Source organism: Nematostella vectensis, chromosome 11 (genome assembly GCF_932526225.1).
Source record: "Nematostella vectensis chromosome 11, jaNemVect1.1, whole genome shotgun sequence".
Lineage (NCBI taxonomy): Eukaryota > Metazoa > Cnidaria > Anthozoa > Actiniaria > Edwardsiidae > Nematostella > Nematostella vectensis.
The window spans coordinates 14,750,476-14,765,597 of record NC_064044.1 but is presented as its reverse complement, the minus strand read 5'-3'; the positions used below and the strand labels follow the sequence as shown (position 1 = coordinate 14,765,597).

At 45.3% G+C, this 15,122-nt stretch overlaps 5 protein-coding genes and 1 long non-coding RNA gene across 6 annotated transcripts; 2 read left to right on the top strand and 4 right to left on the bottom strand.

Moving 5' to 3' along the window:
* Positions 1–172: 172 nt before the first annotated feature.
* LOC125573745 lies at positions 173–819 on the top strand. Its single transcript, XR_007314199.1, has 2 exons — positions 173–502; positions 597–819. It is a non-coding gene; the product is annotated as an uncharacterized LOC125573745 (long non-coding RNA).
* A 1,551-nt stretch (positions 820–2,370) lies between these two features.
* Positions 2,371–2,988, bottom strand: LOC116612042. Its single transcript, XM_032372684.2, has one exon. It carries the CDS (start codon positions 2,986–2,988, stop codon positions 2,371–2,373), a length of 618 nt encoding a protein of 205 aa, XP_032228575.2.
* A 153-nt stretch (positions 2,989–3,141) lies between these two features.
* LOC116612041 lies at positions 3,142–4,149 on the bottom strand. The gene has a single exon (XM_032372683.2). It carries the CDS (start codon positions 4,147–4,149, stop codon positions 3,142–3,144), a length of 1,008 nt encoding a protein of 335 aa, XP_032228574.2.
* Positions 4,150–5,611: 1,462 nt separating this feature from the next.
* LOC116612038 (52 kDa repressor of the inhibitor of the protein kinase) lies at positions 5,612–7,504 on the bottom strand. The gene is made up of 6 exons (XM_048734012.1): positions 7,498–7,504; positions 6,942–7,418; positions 6,702–6,869; positions 6,420–6,510; positions 6,023–6,304; positions 5,612–5,924 (listed from the first exon to the last, which is right to left on the bottom strand). The coding sequence occupies exons 1-6, from the start codon at positions 7,502–7,504 to the stop codon at positions 5,612–5,614; spliced, it is 1,338 nt and encodes a 445-aa protein (XP_048589969.1).
* A 1-nt stretch (position 7,505) lies between these two features.
* Positions 7,506–9,305, top strand: LOC125573532 (suprabasin-like). The gene is made up of 3 exons (XM_048734011.1): positions 7,506–7,593; positions 7,689–9,174; positions 9,236–9,305. Exons 1-3 carry the CDS (start codon positions 7,506–7,508, stop codon positions 9,303–9,305), a joined length of 1,644 nt encoding a protein of 547 aa, XP_048589968.1.
* LOC125573530 (histone-lysine N-methyltransferase 2D-like) lies at positions 9,302–14,063 on the bottom strand. The gene is made up of 2 exons (XM_048734010.1): positions 13,936–14,063; positions 9,302–10,065 (listed from the first exon to the last, which is right to left on the bottom strand). Exons 1-2 carry the CDS (start codon positions 14,006–14,008, stop codon positions 9,302–9,304), a joined length of 837 nt encoding a protein of 278 aa, XP_048589967.1. The 5' UTR covers positions 14,009–14,063.
* Positions 14,064–15,122: the final 1,059 nt, after the last annotated feature.

Below are 15,122 nucleotides of genomic sequence, written 5' to 3'. Positions count from 1 at the left end.
ATAAAATAGAATAACTTCCACCGCCTACTCTGAAACTACGCTACATAACGGGTATTCATTTTCGTCATATCACATCTTTTAATTATTCTTTACTGTCTTTATATTTATCTACAATTTTTCTTGCGTTTGTGTTTGACCAATTTAAACGTGTGTTGCGCTTATTGTTGTGCCTGTTGTCCTTTAATGAGTACTAACCTTTGAAAATCTTACTAGAATGTCCGTTGACCATTCCTATTTTTTTTTCCAGAATCAGCGCAGCAGGGACGACGTTAAACTGCTGGATTCAAGCGACGTTTATGTCAACCGGAATGCTTTGCGAAGCTGTGTACAAGCAGGGCACCAGCAAAAGGTCCCATTGGGCTTTTAAAGAAACTCATTCCGATAGTTTTTTCTGCCTAGGATCTTGCAAGGTCGTGCGGCCAAGGACTCGCTCGCGGAGGGGCATCTCAGAAGGAGGATGGGAAAGCCCCTCTTGACCAGCACAAGGTCAATGCTTGCAAAGGTAAATTTCAAGCTAAATTTGTTAGGAAATTAAACAATTTTGTTTCTCAATTTCAAGTCATTGTTAAATATGTGGTCTTCGTATTTAATTTCAGATTACCTTGTCGCCTTCTGCCTCCAGAATAAAATGGCCCAGCCAGGAGCGCAAGAGATAAATAAAGCGTTCACGCAACAAATTACATATGCGAGGACAATATTAAAAATGCAGAGTGCTGCCGTGAACACTGAGTAGATATAATGATCACCGTCTTTTATGTATTTCTTTTTATACACTAGACGGTCGAGGTTTATACACGATTAAAAGTAGTACTAACCATACATGTTGTAGATCTGTTGATTATTAGAAGATAGTAAATGATTGATTAAAGTCACGACCTAACTTTAGAACCTAAATCCAACCTAACTAAGGCCTAATTGAGCGAACGATTTTGGCTACGGTTTAAGGTCGTAAATTAGGTTCCTTTTACGCTCAAATTAGATTTTTCCGGGTTCATGCCTTGAATCGAATTTGTTGAAGTTATTCTCCCGTGTTTCCAGTCTTCTCGGATAAGGACACTAAACCGGAGGTCCCGTCTCTTCAAGCTTCACTATACTAACCTGAACCGAAGGGACGTAAAAGAACCACTGGGGACGCAATAAACCCTCTGGCAGTGACCACCCCCAGTGACAGTGCTTACTAACCGAGGGCCATATGTTAGAAAACTGTATATTCGGTTAAATATGCTACCCTCGATAAACAAAGATTACAAAGATTACAAATATTTAGGTTCGTGCGAGGCTCATTTTGGCTGAGATTTGGCTTTAAACATTTAGGCTCATTTTCGCTCATTTTCGGACTACAGGGGAATAGAGGAAAATACAGGGGAATAAAGAAAAATACAGGAGAATACAGGGCAGTACAGGAGAATTCAGGGAAATACAGGAGAAAACCTGGAAATACAGGAGAATACATGAAAAATTTAGAAAAAAATACAGAAGAATACAGGGAAATACAGTAGAATACATGGAATTACATGAAAACACAGGAGAATACAGGAAAATACAGGGAAAGAAAGGAAAATACAGGGAAATACAGGAAAATTCTGGGAAATACAGGAGAAAACATTTTAAACCAGGGAAATACAGGAGAATACATAGAAATATAAGGAAATTCAGGAAAATACAGGGAAATACAGCAGAATACAGGGAAATACAAGAAATTACAGGGAAATGCAGGAGAATACAGGGAAATACAGGAGAATACAGAAAATTTCAGGAAAATACAGGGAAATACAGGAGAATACAGGAAAATGCAGGAGAATACAGGAAAAAAATGGGAATACAAGAAAATACAGGAGAATACAGAAAAATTCAGGAAAATACAGGGAAATACAGGAGAATACTGGGAAATACAGGAAATTACAGGGAAATGAGGGAGAATACAGGGAAATACAGGAGAATACAGAAAAATTCAGGAAAATACAGGGAAATACAGGAAAATACAGGGTAATACAAAAAAATGCAGGAGAATACAGGAAAATAAAGGGATACATGATATGGACGACGACGACTGTTAAGGGACTGTATTGTTAATGCTAAACGAAGAAAAAACGGCAAATTCGTTGCAGTTCGTGGCGGACAAAACCGAACTGTACAAATTACAAAGCAACCCCTCTCCCCAGTCCCGCGCGGTTCGGACACAGGGCTCCCGCGCTTACATAAGGGAAAAATGCAAAATCAACATATGTAATCGTTCAAAACACCCCCACCCGTGACGTGATCCGGGGTGAAACGTCACTATCTAAACACAGTTCAATAACAATAACGTAACTATCGTCTTAGCTGTTCGGTCATAACAGTGTCACTGTTCTTGGCTTGCTTGCAGGAGCGCTAGCTTCCCAACAGGTCGGATCCATGTTCCTTTCGTAGTTGCGACTTCGCACATCCATGAAGGAAGTGGTTTGGCGTTAGCACACTCACATCAGTAGGAAATGACACACTTCCCCCGTACACCAGTGGACGCGAGTTCAGTATAGACTCTGCCCCGGCGAGAACAGTGCGGAAGACTTCATCTACTGTAAGGACGTTTCCTAACATCACTCTCATCGTGCGCTTGGTAGACTTCACCAACGCTTCCCAGGCTCCACCGAACCAAGGCCCATCAGGCGGATTGAAGTCCCACTTGACACCGTGCACACTGAGCTCATCTGCGATTCGTTCTTGACTCAACTCCTGGAGTGCATCCCTCAACTCTCGCTCAGCTCCTACAAAGTTCGAACCATTGTCACTCATAATTCTGACAGGATTACCTCGGCGGGCGCGAAAGCGACGCAAAGCCATAATAAAGGAATCTGTATCGAGGCTATGCGCGGTCTCTAGATGCACGGCGCGCATTTGCAGGCACGTAAATAGGCACACGTAACGCTTCTCCACGCGATTTCGACCAACACGAACATGCTTGAACGGCGTGCTGACACCAGCAAGACGAACGGCTGGAAGGTCACTCATCTTCTGGGTCATCGGCTGGACGCGACGGCGATGGCACAGTGGGCACTTAATGGTGCACTCCTTCACTTCTGCCCGCCCACGCAGTATCCAGAATCTCTCGCGTAGGTGGTTGAAGACATGCTCCACTCCAACATGGCGAAGCTTCTGATGGTACTAGGTCACTATCAGGCGTGTGACGTCCTGTCCGTGGTCGAGGAGTATCGGGTGCTTCGTTTCCCATGGTATGTCGGCCCGGTCTATCCTCCCTCCGACGCGGAGAACTCCATCTACAAGCTGTGGGTCGAGGTTTGCAATGCGACTTGCTCGAGGAACTGGCTGTCCCTTCTCCAACGACTCAATTTTTCTGGCGAACCTGTCTCTCTGTGCCCACTTGATCCAGCACAGCTCCTCTGTCTTCGACTCTTCAATGCTTAGTGCTCCCGACCTGGGCTTATCTCGGTTGCGCAGGTTATACAGGAAACGCAGGATCCAGGCCGTAACTCGGCGCAGCTTTAACCAACTGGAAAACGTAGCAGGGTCGATCAAAGGGGCGTCTGCTTCTTGCTGCACTCTCAGGACCTTCTTTCGCATCTCAGACTTTTCCGACGGCGGTGCAGTGGTTTGAACGTCATATATCGGCCAAGCGTGCACTGGTAACCTCAGGAACTCCGGTCCTTCAATCCAAGTTGTGTGGGCTTGTATGTCGCCTGCGGAGGCTCCTCTTGTGGCCACATCGGCGATGTTCATCTCCGTTCGTACGTGGTGCCACTGGATGGGGTCACTCTCTGTCAAGATCTCAGCTACACGGTTGGCGACAAACGGCTTGAAATTCCTCGGCTCGCCACGAATCCACCACAGTGCGGTAGTGGAGTCCGAAAGGTAGATCACCTCTCGCATACTCAAACTGAGCTGTACACAAGCGGTCTTGGCGAGTCGTACGGCTAGCTGACACGCCATTAGCTCCCCTCTCGGGATTGAGATCGGCTTCAACGGCATGAGGCGCGTTTTTGCGATGACTAGATAACACGTGACTTCCCCGACTGTCGACGTTGCGCGCACGTAGGCGGCTGCGGCGCATGCTTCCTCAGACGCATCGCAAAACACTACTAACTGCTTCTTCCTTAACCTACTGGGCTGACGGTAAATGTAGCGTGGGACAACAAAGGACTTTAGGGCAACCATCTCCGCTTCCCACTTGCTCCAAGCTAAGCGCAGATGTGACAGTAGTAACTCATCCCAGTCTATGCCACGTGACCATGTACGCTGTAATTTGTAGCGGAGACAGCGCGCGCGCGCGAAGCTCCATAGGGATAGAGAAATGGTTTATAACTATGCGACTTAGTTTTTTTTTTGGTCATTGCGCGGGTACCCTGTGGTGTCGCCCGCCTGCCCGTGGAGCCAGCACAATTTGCAATAACTTAGCAAAATGCCACTTCAGTGAAATAATTATACAATAATATATTTTAGCACTATCCGAGAATGCTACATACTTAATAAAACCCCGAGAGTTGCATCAAAACTTACAATTATTTGGTGTTTTTGTATTTACACTCACGGGAATCCTGCGTCTAATTTTTCCCGCGTTTTGCTCTTCGGCCGACACCGTGAATTGATAAAGTTTTTCCATTATTTTCGTCGTGGCTAAAGCCAAGAAAGAAATTCGACACATCTTAACACTTTTATAATAAAAAGACGTACAAACGATGGATGGAAGAACAAAGGATGGGTTTGGAAAAAGGTAAATAAGACGTCAATTTTATCAACTTTGCCGGAGCTATGAAAAACTCTTGTGTTGATATATTTCTAGCACTCGAACAGTTAGAGCCATGATGGGATGTTGATGTTTTATTATACCTAGTATCTAACTAGTAATTCAGCTAGTTTGTTCATACATTATCCCATAAAAAGGATAGAAATTGTGCGATTGATTGTTCGTAAACAAACGTCGCGTTTGTCTTCAGCTCTTTTATAAAAGATATCGAGCGAGGAACGCACCCCCCTCGGATTTGCCGATTGCATGTATTAACATAATTTATGCATGTAATCATTAACTGTGACGTCATCGCCATTTGGTCAGTGGGACACTCTGGTATTTATCCGAAAATCGCACTCCCCGTGTTTCTTTCTTTTATTTCACAAAACCATCATGAACACCAAGTCTTAAAGATACACTTGATGATTATCTTTGGCGCCAGCCTTCATTCGTTAACATAGTTTTGTGTGTTAACATAAACATAGACTAAATTTAAGTTATGTAGTGTCTTGTTCCTAGAGCTTACACATTCCTAGAGTTTCTTAGGCGCTCAAAACATTACTTAGTAGCATACGTCTTGGTTTCGCGTTTGCGACTCTGTCAACCACCCTGTCGAGGCTCAGGTTTTCTTCGGTATCCCTGTGGACGAATAGCAGGAGTAGGGCGTTGAGCCGGTCGCCGGTCATTGTACTGCGGCGCACATCCTTGATGAAGCGCAGTGAGGAGTTTGCCCTTTCCACTGTCGTGGACGTGACCGGCAAAAGGAGCAAAAGACGAAGAATCGTCACGATGTTGGGGTACATGTCCTGCCTTACTGCCATCACCTTGTGGGACAGGGTACCACCCAGATTGGAGGGCTTATCCTTTTCCGACTGCCAGAGGAGACGCCATCTAGCCGCTTCCTCCATTAAAACCCTCTGGATTTGGGAGATCATCCCAATAGTGTGTCCCCAGCTCGGCCGCTTTCCCACCAAGTAGATGATCGAGGTGTTGTGGAATGAGAGCCAAACCAAGAGTTGACAGTATCGAGATCTCGGCATTAGCCACTTTTGCTTTCTTGGCCATCTCAGCGCAAATGGACGCAAACACCATATCACTATCTCGCAACGCCTCTCTCAGGGCCTCCGCCTTTCTGACAACCTCAAATGCTGATAAAATTTCAAGGCTTTTCCCTTGGAGTAACGTAGCCAAGTCGTGTGTGTATCTGTTTATGCGGATAAAACGATTTGTTGTTAGAAATTGCAATTAACAAAAACTACTAAGGCACACATTTTCATTCACAAAATAATTCTCGAAACTTACCGGAATGAAAAACGAACTGTCTCAAATGCTGCCAGAAACGGAGAGCTGGTTACAGTGTTAAGGAAACCAGAAGCCTCTGTGAGGGTCTCCCACTTCAACGTGTTGTCTTCTACCATCTGGTCGAGACAGTTGACGATGGACTCGTACATGTCATGAACGTCCTGGAAAATCTGGTGCTTCTTCACCCATCTTGTCTGACAGAGGGCCTTCACCCTTTTCTTTTTCATACTCTCCTCCAAATTTGAGGTGAACTTTTCAATTTCATATTCTAGTGCCCTTGTTCTGCAGAAAAAACAATGGGTATCACAATGACGGTAGTTAACCAAAGCTGAACACCTGATAAAAGTTACATTTTTAGTGCATGATCGATTAACCAACTATGCCGTATCCCACTCACCGCTTTGGAGAGTTGTTGAAAAAGCGGTCAAGAGCAGCCAGGTTCTCCATCATACTGAACACCATTGGTATCTTTAAAGAGTGGACCAGCGCTAGATTCAGGTCATGACTCGCGCAGTGTATGTACACTGCCTTGGGTTTTTTTCAATATCCGCGCAGCACAGCCTCTCTGAGATCCTGACATGTTACCTAAAATGTGAAGAAATACACTGGTAAAAACGGCGACGAAATTAATTATTAAAGGTCCTACAATTATACAGAATATGCAGAACACTGGCTGTACCTGCGCCATCATAGTTCTGGCCGCGCATCTGAAGTACGTCCAGGCCCTTGTTCTTCAAAAAGGTAATGATTGTATTGCTGATTGCTTCCCCTGTTATAGATGAACAAGACTCAAACCCAAGAAGTCGCTCCACTGGCTTGTCATCTTTGCGATACCGAACGGCTATGCCTTTAGAAAATTCAAAGTATCTATGAAAAACTAGAAGTATTTTCTTATATAAACAAACGTGGACTTTTATACCTAAATGTGCCCAGTTTGAGATATCCGTGACCTCGTCTGCCATAATGCAGTACTTGGCACCAAACTCTTGTGCTTTTATTTCTGAGATGATAATTTCCTCTACTTCTTCTCGTAAACAGTCAAGCAGCTCGTTTTGACTTCGGGGGGAGAAGTAGTTGGCGTTTCTACTTGCGGTTTGTATGTGTTCCTGCAGGGTGACGTCTCCGCTCCCAGACAGCAGCCGAAGGAGGCCCCGGAATACTCTACTTGTGGCATTTTCTCCAGCCTTGAGGTCTCCATGGTCTCGATGTCCTCTTAGCGGCAACCCATATTTGGCACAGAACAACAGCGGTCTAAGGATGGATTTGATCTTTGCCCTGTTCTTCGCTAACTGTTCCCTTTGACTCGCCAATCGATTCTCTTCTCGGGGTTCAGTTGGGTTTCGACAAACCCATCCATAATGGCTTCGGCTAGGCGATGGCTTTGGAGCTTCGCGTGCTGTTTGGCATCAGCATGAATCTTCCTAGGCTCCTTGTGTGGCCTTGCAACCCCAACCTCTGTTCAAGTTGAGTCAAACTTTCCATCATGGGGGAAAAGGATGCAGGACAGGCACGCTCCTCCGTTATGTTGCTTGGAGTAGTAGATCCAATGGTATTTCTTGAGAATTCCCAGAGTAAAGTACCTCTTAATAGGATTTCCCCTTCTGCTATCTTTACCCTTTATTGGAGGCGGTTTGAAAGCCTGATAAGGGACCCTGTTTTTTATTAGATACAGTTTTTCTTCGTCTGAAACATCTCCACGGAGAAAATGTCGGGTTCCTTATTTGCTGTAGCTGGATTTGCTTGGGCGTGTGCTGGGATAGGATCCACTTGGGCGTGTTCCGGGATGGGATTCACTTGGGCGTGTGCCGGGATGGGATCCACTTGGGCGTGTGCCGGGATGGGATGCACTTGGGTGTGTGCCGGCATGGGACTCACTTGGGCGTGTGCCGGGATGGGATCCACTTGGGCGTGTGCCGGGATGGGATTCACTTGGGCGTGTGCCGGGTTAGGATCCACTTGGGCGTGTGCCGGAATGGGATTCACTTAGGCGTGTGCCGGGGTAGGATTCACTTGGGCGTGTTCCGGGGTGGGACTCACTTGGGCGTGTTCCGGGATGGGACTCACTTGGGCGTGTTCCGGGATGGGATCCACTTGGGCGTGTGCCGGGATGGAATTCACTTGGGCGTGTTCCGGGATGGGATCCACTTGGGTGTGTTCCGGGATGGGATCCACTTGGGCGTGTGCCGGGATGGGATCCACTTGAACGTGTTCCGGGATGGGATGAACTTGGGCGTGTGCCGGGTTGGGATCCACTTGGGCGTGTGCCGGGATGGGATCCACTTGGGCGTGTTCCGGGATGGGATCCACTTGGGCGTGTGCCGGGATGGGATCCACTTGGGCGTGTGCCGGGATGGGATCCACTTGGGCGTGTTCCGGGATGGGATCCACTTGGGCGTGTGCCGGGATGGGATTCACTTGGGCGTGTTCCGGGGTGGGATCCACTTGGGTGTGTTCTTGGATGGGATCCACTTGGGCGTGTGCCGGGATGGGATCCACTTGGGCGTGTGCCGGCATGGGATCCACTTGGGCGTGTGCCGGGGTTGGATTCACTTGGTCGTGTTCAGGAGTGGGATCCACTTGGGCGTGTTTCGGGATGGGATCCACTTGGGCGTGTTGCGGGATGGGATCCACTTGGGCGTGTTCCGGGATGGGATCCACCTGGGCGTGTTTCGGGATGGGATCCACTTGGGTGTGTTCCGGGATGGGATCCACTTGGGTGTGTTCCGGGATGGGATCCACTTGGACGTGTTCCGGGATGGGATCCACTTGGGTATGTTCCGGGATGGGATCCACTTGGGCGTGTGCCGGGATGGGATCCACTTGGGCGTGTGCCGGGGTGGGATCCACTTGGGCGTGTGCCGGGGTGGGATCCACTTGGGCGTGTGCCGGGATGGGATCCACTTGGGCGTGTGCCAGGATGGGATTCACTTGGGCGTGTTTCGGGATGGAATTCACTTGGGCGTGTTCCGGGATGGGATCCACTTGGGCGTGTTCCGGGATGGAATCCACTTGGGCGTGTTCCGGGATAGGATCCACTTGGGCGTGTGCCGGGATGGGATCCACTTGGGCGTGTTCCGGGGTGGGATCCACTTGGGTGTGTTCCGGGATGGGATCCACTTGGGCGTGTGCCGGGATGGGATCCACTTGGGCGTGTGCCGGGATGGGACTCACTTGGGCGTGTGCCGGGATGGGATCCACTTGGGCGTGTGCCAGGATGGGATTCACTTGGGCGTGTGCCGGGATGGGATCCACTTGGGCGTGTGCCGGGATGGGATTCACTTAGTCGTGTGCCGGGGTAGGATTCACTTGGGCGTGTTCCGGGTTGGGACTCACTTGGGCGTGTTCCGGGATGGGATCCACTTGGGCGTGTTTCGGGATGGGATCCACTTGGGCGTGTTCCGGGATGGGATCCACTTGGGCGTGTGCCGGGATGGAATTCACTTGGGCGTGTGCCGGGGTAGGATTCACTTGGGCGTGTTCCGGGGTGGGATCCACTTGGGCGTGTTGCGGGATGGGATCCACTTGGGCGTGTTCCGGGATGGGATCCACCTGGGCGTGTTTCGGGATGGGATCCACTTGGGCGTGTGCCAGGATGGGATCCACTTGGGCGTGTGCCGGGATGGGATCCACTTGGGCGTGTGCCGGGATGGGATCCACTTGGGTGTGTGCCAGGATGGGATTCACTTGGGCGTGTTTCGGGATGGAATTCACTTGGGCGTGTTCCGGGATGGGATCCACTTGGGCGTGTGCCGGGATGGGATCCACTTGGGCGTGTTCCGGGATGGGATTCACTTGGGCATGTTTCGGGATGGGATTCACTTGGGCGTGTGCCGGGATGGGATTCACTTGGGCGTGTGCCGGGATGGGATTCACTTGGGCGTGTTTCGGGATGGGATCCACTTGGGCGTGTGCCGGGACAGGATTTAGTTCGGCGTGTTCCGGGGTGGGATCCACCTGGGAGTGTGCCGGTTTGGAATCTGCTCGGGCCTGTAGCGGGGTAGCATTTTGCGGGGTATGTGATGAACGGATCGATTGATGAGACTCTGGTAAAGAAAATGCGGTGTATTTGTTTGCAAATTTTCTCTTGGTAAAGACTATAATCATCTTTTAATTCAATTAATATTACGTTATTAATTATATCTTTAATTAAGTTTTAAAATTAAAATCACTACTTAATCTTGTAATTGCGTTGTTAAAAACATTATCATATCCACAAAATGCAATTGATTTTAAGGTTAAGTGCTAATTAATTATGAGAAAATTATATTTTTGGCTTCGTGTTGAATCTAAGAGCCAGAAATAAGAGAAGAAATGGTGGTTTTAAAATGAAGTCTAAAGTAAAATGTAACTATCACCAATCATACTTGTAGTAACACGTGTTAGTTCCAAAATGAACTTGGTTTATCCTGAGATTATAGTTAGGCAAGAATTTTATAGGTTACACAATATCTTGTTCATTGCTTAATTAATTCTGTCTTTCTGCTTACTTGATTCTTTAGATTTGTATCAGGGTTTGTACAAGTCCTTGAAAACCTTGAACGTGCTTGAATTTTAATATTTGAAATTCAAGGTCTGGAAAGTGCTTGAATTCTTATTATCAGTCCTTGAAAGTCCTTGAAAAATATTTGATTAAAGAAACAAAAGATTAATAGCAAATTGTAGCCAAGTATATGGTTTGCGAGCTATTTCTTTGTATAATTATGTACAAGATAAAGTATGTAAAATCCATGCCCAGAAATAGGATCGGCATAGATTATACGCAGATTGTACAAAGAAAGGAAGTGTGCTTCGCCATGTTCTAACTCTTGCTGATGATGGTGGTGGTGGTGCTGATGATAGGAGATTGTGATCTCCTGGTGCTCCAGTACACAGAATTTGTGAAGAAAGCTGAGCAAGCCCAGAAGACGATCTTCTTGAATTTGAACTACAAGAGAGGTGGTTCCTTGGATATATTGATTTTCTCTCCAAATTTTAAGGCATCTCGATTTCTCGAATTTTAGAGATTCGACTTCTCGTTCTGGGGCCGGTTCCTGGAAGGCCGATTAACTTAACCCTCGATCAGCGCCTAATCCCGGGTTAAAATTCGCTAATCGTAGGTTAGCTAACCGACGGCTAACTCACCGTTCCCGAAAGCCAAGTAATCCCCCGAATTACTAACTCTGGATTAAACGAGTGAAAAACTGGTTTGAGGAGTAAAATTCACACAGGGTACCCAGTATATCAACAGAAAGTAACTTAAATTTACCTTTGGGGATTTTATTTTCGCAAAAAAAAACCAAAACACCTCTACATCACCTGTAATTACCACCATTTCATGGCCAAAAAAGTGTCATTTGCAGGATTCGAGTTGGTGCGTGACACTAGCGAGACAGATTCATTTCAAGTATAAATTTCATGTAACTTTCTGTCTGTCCCAGCACAATTTTCAAGTCAGCAACGCAACGAAGGTCACATAATAAAGCGAAATGTTAGGATATTTGATGCCTACATTGTTTTGTGTAACGTCTTTTTTGTCGACAACTTTATTTTATGAAGCTTTAGTTCTACTACAAAATTTGGGAGGCCTGTGTTTCGCCAACTAAACAATGGGTTAGCGAGTTAACCCACCTCGCGAGCAGGGTTAGATTCTACCTCCAAACTGACCCAGAGTTAGCGCTAACCAGCGTTTCGGGAACGGAACTAATCTGGGGGTAAACATTTAATCGTGGGTTAGGGTTAATTTAACCTTGGGTTAGCGCAAATCGGCTTTTCAGGAACCGGCCCCTGGTACTTAAGATAGCAAGATCTCGTTTTTTTTATTAGTCCACGCAATAATAGTTCGCTTGCTTTCTCAAAAGCGTTGCAGTTAGTTCCGGTAGACAGTTCCAATCCCTGATGGTCCGCGGGAAGAACGATTTTTTTGTGATAGTTGATTCTTGAAGGTGGCACTTTGTAGCTTTGGCTTTTCATATGCCTGCTTATTCTATACATCGGCGGGACTGTTGGCAGGCCATCAGTGACAACAAGGCCATGGTGTATCTTGTAGAACATCAGGAGCCTTGCTCTCTTTCTTCGGATTTCTAGTGAGGACCAACCCAGATATTTGAGCATCTCACTTACACTTGCTGTTCTGTCGTAGCGATGAAGCGCAAACCTTGCTGCGAGACGTTGTACCATCTCTATTCTGATGATGTTTGTCTTTGTGAATGGGTTCCATACAGTACACACGTACTCAATGTATGGACGCACTACAGCGAAGTAAGCAGACGTCTTTAGCTTGGGGGAGCCTATTCTAAGGTTATGCCGAAGGTAACCGAGGGTGCTGCTTGCTTTGTTGCAGATGTTTTTTTATATGCTTATCCACCTAAAGTCTGATGTTAGGGTGACCCCAAGGTATTTTGCCGAGTCGACAGCACACATGGTTTTGCCGTGAAAAGTATTGTGTCTAGGTTTTTGCTTGCGTCCAACCCTTAAGATCTTACATTTAGCTGGGTGAAACGCCATGCTCCATCGTTTCTCCCACATGGCTAATTTGTCTAGGTCCTGTTGCAAAGTGAAGGCATCCTTGGTAGACTTGAAGGTTAAATATACGATGGTATCATCTGCAAAGAGTCTCACGGAGGAGGTCAGATTGTCTGGGGGATCGCTAATGTAGTAGAGGAGATGGGCCCAATACAGAGACTTCGGGTACCCCAGAGAGGACGTCTACAATTTCAGGTTATTCCCCGACAAACACCACCTTCTGCCTCCTTGTAGATAGGAAGGACTTAATCCACTGATTGGTTTTAACACAAACGCCATAGTGCTTCAACTTTGATACAAGGAGTCGGTGATTTCCCTTGTCAAATGCTTTACTGAAATCCATCACCAAAACGTCGATCTGATTACCTTCATGCATATTGTCCACCAACGAGTGTATAAAACCAAGAAGCTGTGTTTCACATGATCGTAGTGCTCTAAATTCATGCTGCTGTCTCTCCTACAGTGCTTTATAAAGGACCAGAAACGCTTCGTCCTCTAGAATTCACCTTCTGAATTATGAGTTGTTGTTAACGTGTGTCCAATATTCTTTCCTTGATTCTGACTGGATTCTTCTTACAGCATCTAGCCTGGAAGAGTTGTATTTGTATCTGTTGACACTCTCTCATGGTCAGGCAAGAGTCGAAAGAGACTTCTCTTTAAATGTTAGTTGAAAACCTTAATAAAGAAACTTGTTGAAAGTTGTTCACAATTGTGGGCTTGCTGATCTAGATATAAGTAAGGCGCTGCTAGATGCGGCAAGTCAAGGGAGGAAACATTAGATCCAATGTCATGAAGACTAGAGAAGGGCCAAGGAGAAGATTGTTGTAAGCTGTAAGCGAAAATGCCAAGAAGAACTAGAGAACAAGTGAAACTGTTCAAAGGGCACAACTAGGCCTCCTCACTAAGTCGATTGCACTGCAAATCTGTGCTAAGGAAAAGCAAAAGGCTTAGAAAGAAGAAAGTTCGGAAAATTTGAGGATCTCACCCAAAGTTGAAAATCTGTAGGCGAACGTTTGCTTGAAATCACTGTTTAATAACAGTCTATTTTCGTATTGAAAATAAACAATGTACAATTGATAAAAGCTTTGGTAAGACTTGGAAAAGTATATTTGCCCTCTATTGTCTCTATGAATTTATCGTTTCACTAATCCTTGAATTTCTACAAAAAGTCATTGAAAAAGTCCTTGAATTTCATTTGTGGAAAATTGTACGAACCCTGTGTATTAATACAGCAAATACAAACGGCTAATCATTCATCTTGTACGCCTAGAAAATCTTAAGTGTGTTTGAGTATCCCGCCGTAATCACTTATCGTAATCAATTATTTCAAATGCAGAGCCAAAACGAAAAAGCAAAAATGAAAATACTCAAGTTTCGATGTCATACGATAAATATCTTAGTTATTGACTTACCTGTTGCTGCTCGCCGATGTAGAAAAGCTGTTATTTTGGGAGGATCAAGATTTGATTTCTTCTTCGGCGCCATCGTTACACTAACAGGATTTTCTAGACTTTCTAGCGTGCTTTCGTCAAAACCTAGCGCGCATCCTATTGGTTAGAAATTGACAGCTGGCTGGAAAGCCGGGAAAGGCTTAACTGCTCTAACATATAACTTGATTGTTAGTGTATGTGTTTTACCTTAATTTTTTTTTTGCGCACCCCGCGCACCCCCCTCGGTACGCGCCTGATTTTAGTTTATATTTTGTGAGTTCGAAGAACATTTAAAATTTAAAATTAATTGTGGTTTAAATTTTAGAGAAAAAAAGGTTCATGAGGGGTTCTAAAAAGATCTGCTTACCTACACAGTTCCCTTAATGCATGTGATTCCTATTCACAAAAAGATATCTTGAATACCCAAGCTCAACGTTTTCATACAACATCTCAAAACTCCCATCTTTTCAATTTTCATAGAAAACTAAAGACAGCTTTTTGTTGGGAGCATTTGTTCGATACCTATAGTTTTTCTCTGCAGCTTTTCCTAAGAAAAAGGTCAAAAGGCAATTCAACCTCTGGCTCATTAGCCCCTAAAAACAGACTTCATATATTAATTTTCTGTTCACGGTTCTATTCCAAGGTTGTTTGGAATTATATTTAATTTTAGGTTTTTCAATTAGGTTTTGTGCAGCATAACATTTATATCTTTAGTATTCTTCCGTAGCGTTTTGTCACTGTTCTCCATTTTTTTTTTCAGGCGAATCCCAACTCAAGCAAGCTGCCAGCTTTAAAGGCATGATGCTAGGGCAGGATGTATTCATTAATACAGCAAAGTAACAGAAAGATAGATAATAGTTACAAATGAAAACTTGTTATAAAAACAATGAACCAGGCTAATAAAATAAAAGTAGTCAGAAACTTTGAAAACAAGTTAGAATGGTTTATTTCATTCACCCTTTGACAAAGTGACTGGTACAAAACACTGACCAAACATTAGCCCTAATTGCAAATGGACTAAATGGGTTTTCTAGTAAAAAACAATATAGTTTCAATTTTAACTGCACAGGGTTTTGTGAGCAATCTACTTTTCAAATAGCTGATATGAATACAGCTCACTACTTAGGAATCTGAGGTGATATTTGCAAAAATCAACAGCAATGTACCAT

Bases quoted from the DNA above. Each gene is read 5' to 3' on its own strand.
- LOC116612042 (XM_032372684.2), bottom strand. From the start codon at position 2,988: ATGAGTGACCTTCCAGCCGTTCGTCTTGCTGGTGTCAGCACGCCGTTC.
- LOC116612038 (XM_048734012.1), bottom strand. The intron at 6,305-6,419 runs GTGAGTGGGATA...TTTTTTCTGCAG, and splicing joins TTCAACAACTCTCCAAAGCG to AACAAGGGCACTAGAATATG. The intron at 5,925-6,022 runs GTAAGTTTCGAG...CCGCATAAACAG, and splicing joins ACAGTTCGTTTTTCATTCCG to ATACACACACGACTTGGCTA.
- LOC125573532 (XM_048734011.1), top strand. From the start codon at position 7,506: ATGGGGGAAAAGGATGCAGGACAGGCACGCTCCTCCGTTATGTTGCTT. The intron at 7,594-7,688 runs GTAAAGTACCTC...GTTTTTTATTAG, and splicing joins ATTTCTTGAGAATTCCCAGA to ATACAGTTTTTCTTCGTCTG. The intron at 9,175-9,235 runs GTGCCGGGATGG...GGCGTGTGCCAG, and splicing joins GATGGGATCCACTTGGGCGT to GATGGGATTCACTTGGGCGT.
- LOC116612041 (XM_032372683.2), bottom strand. From the start codon at position 4,149: ATGGTTGCCCTAAAGTCCTTTGTTGTCCCACGCTACATTTACCGTCAG.
- LOC125573530 (XM_048734010.1), bottom strand. From the start codon at position 14,008: ATGGCGCCGAAGAAGAAATCAAATCTTGATCCTCCCAAAATAACAGCT. The intron at 10,066-13,935 runs GTAAGTCAATAA...TTTCTTTACCAG, and splicing joins ACATCGGCGAGCAGCAACAG to AGTCTCATCAATCGATCCGT.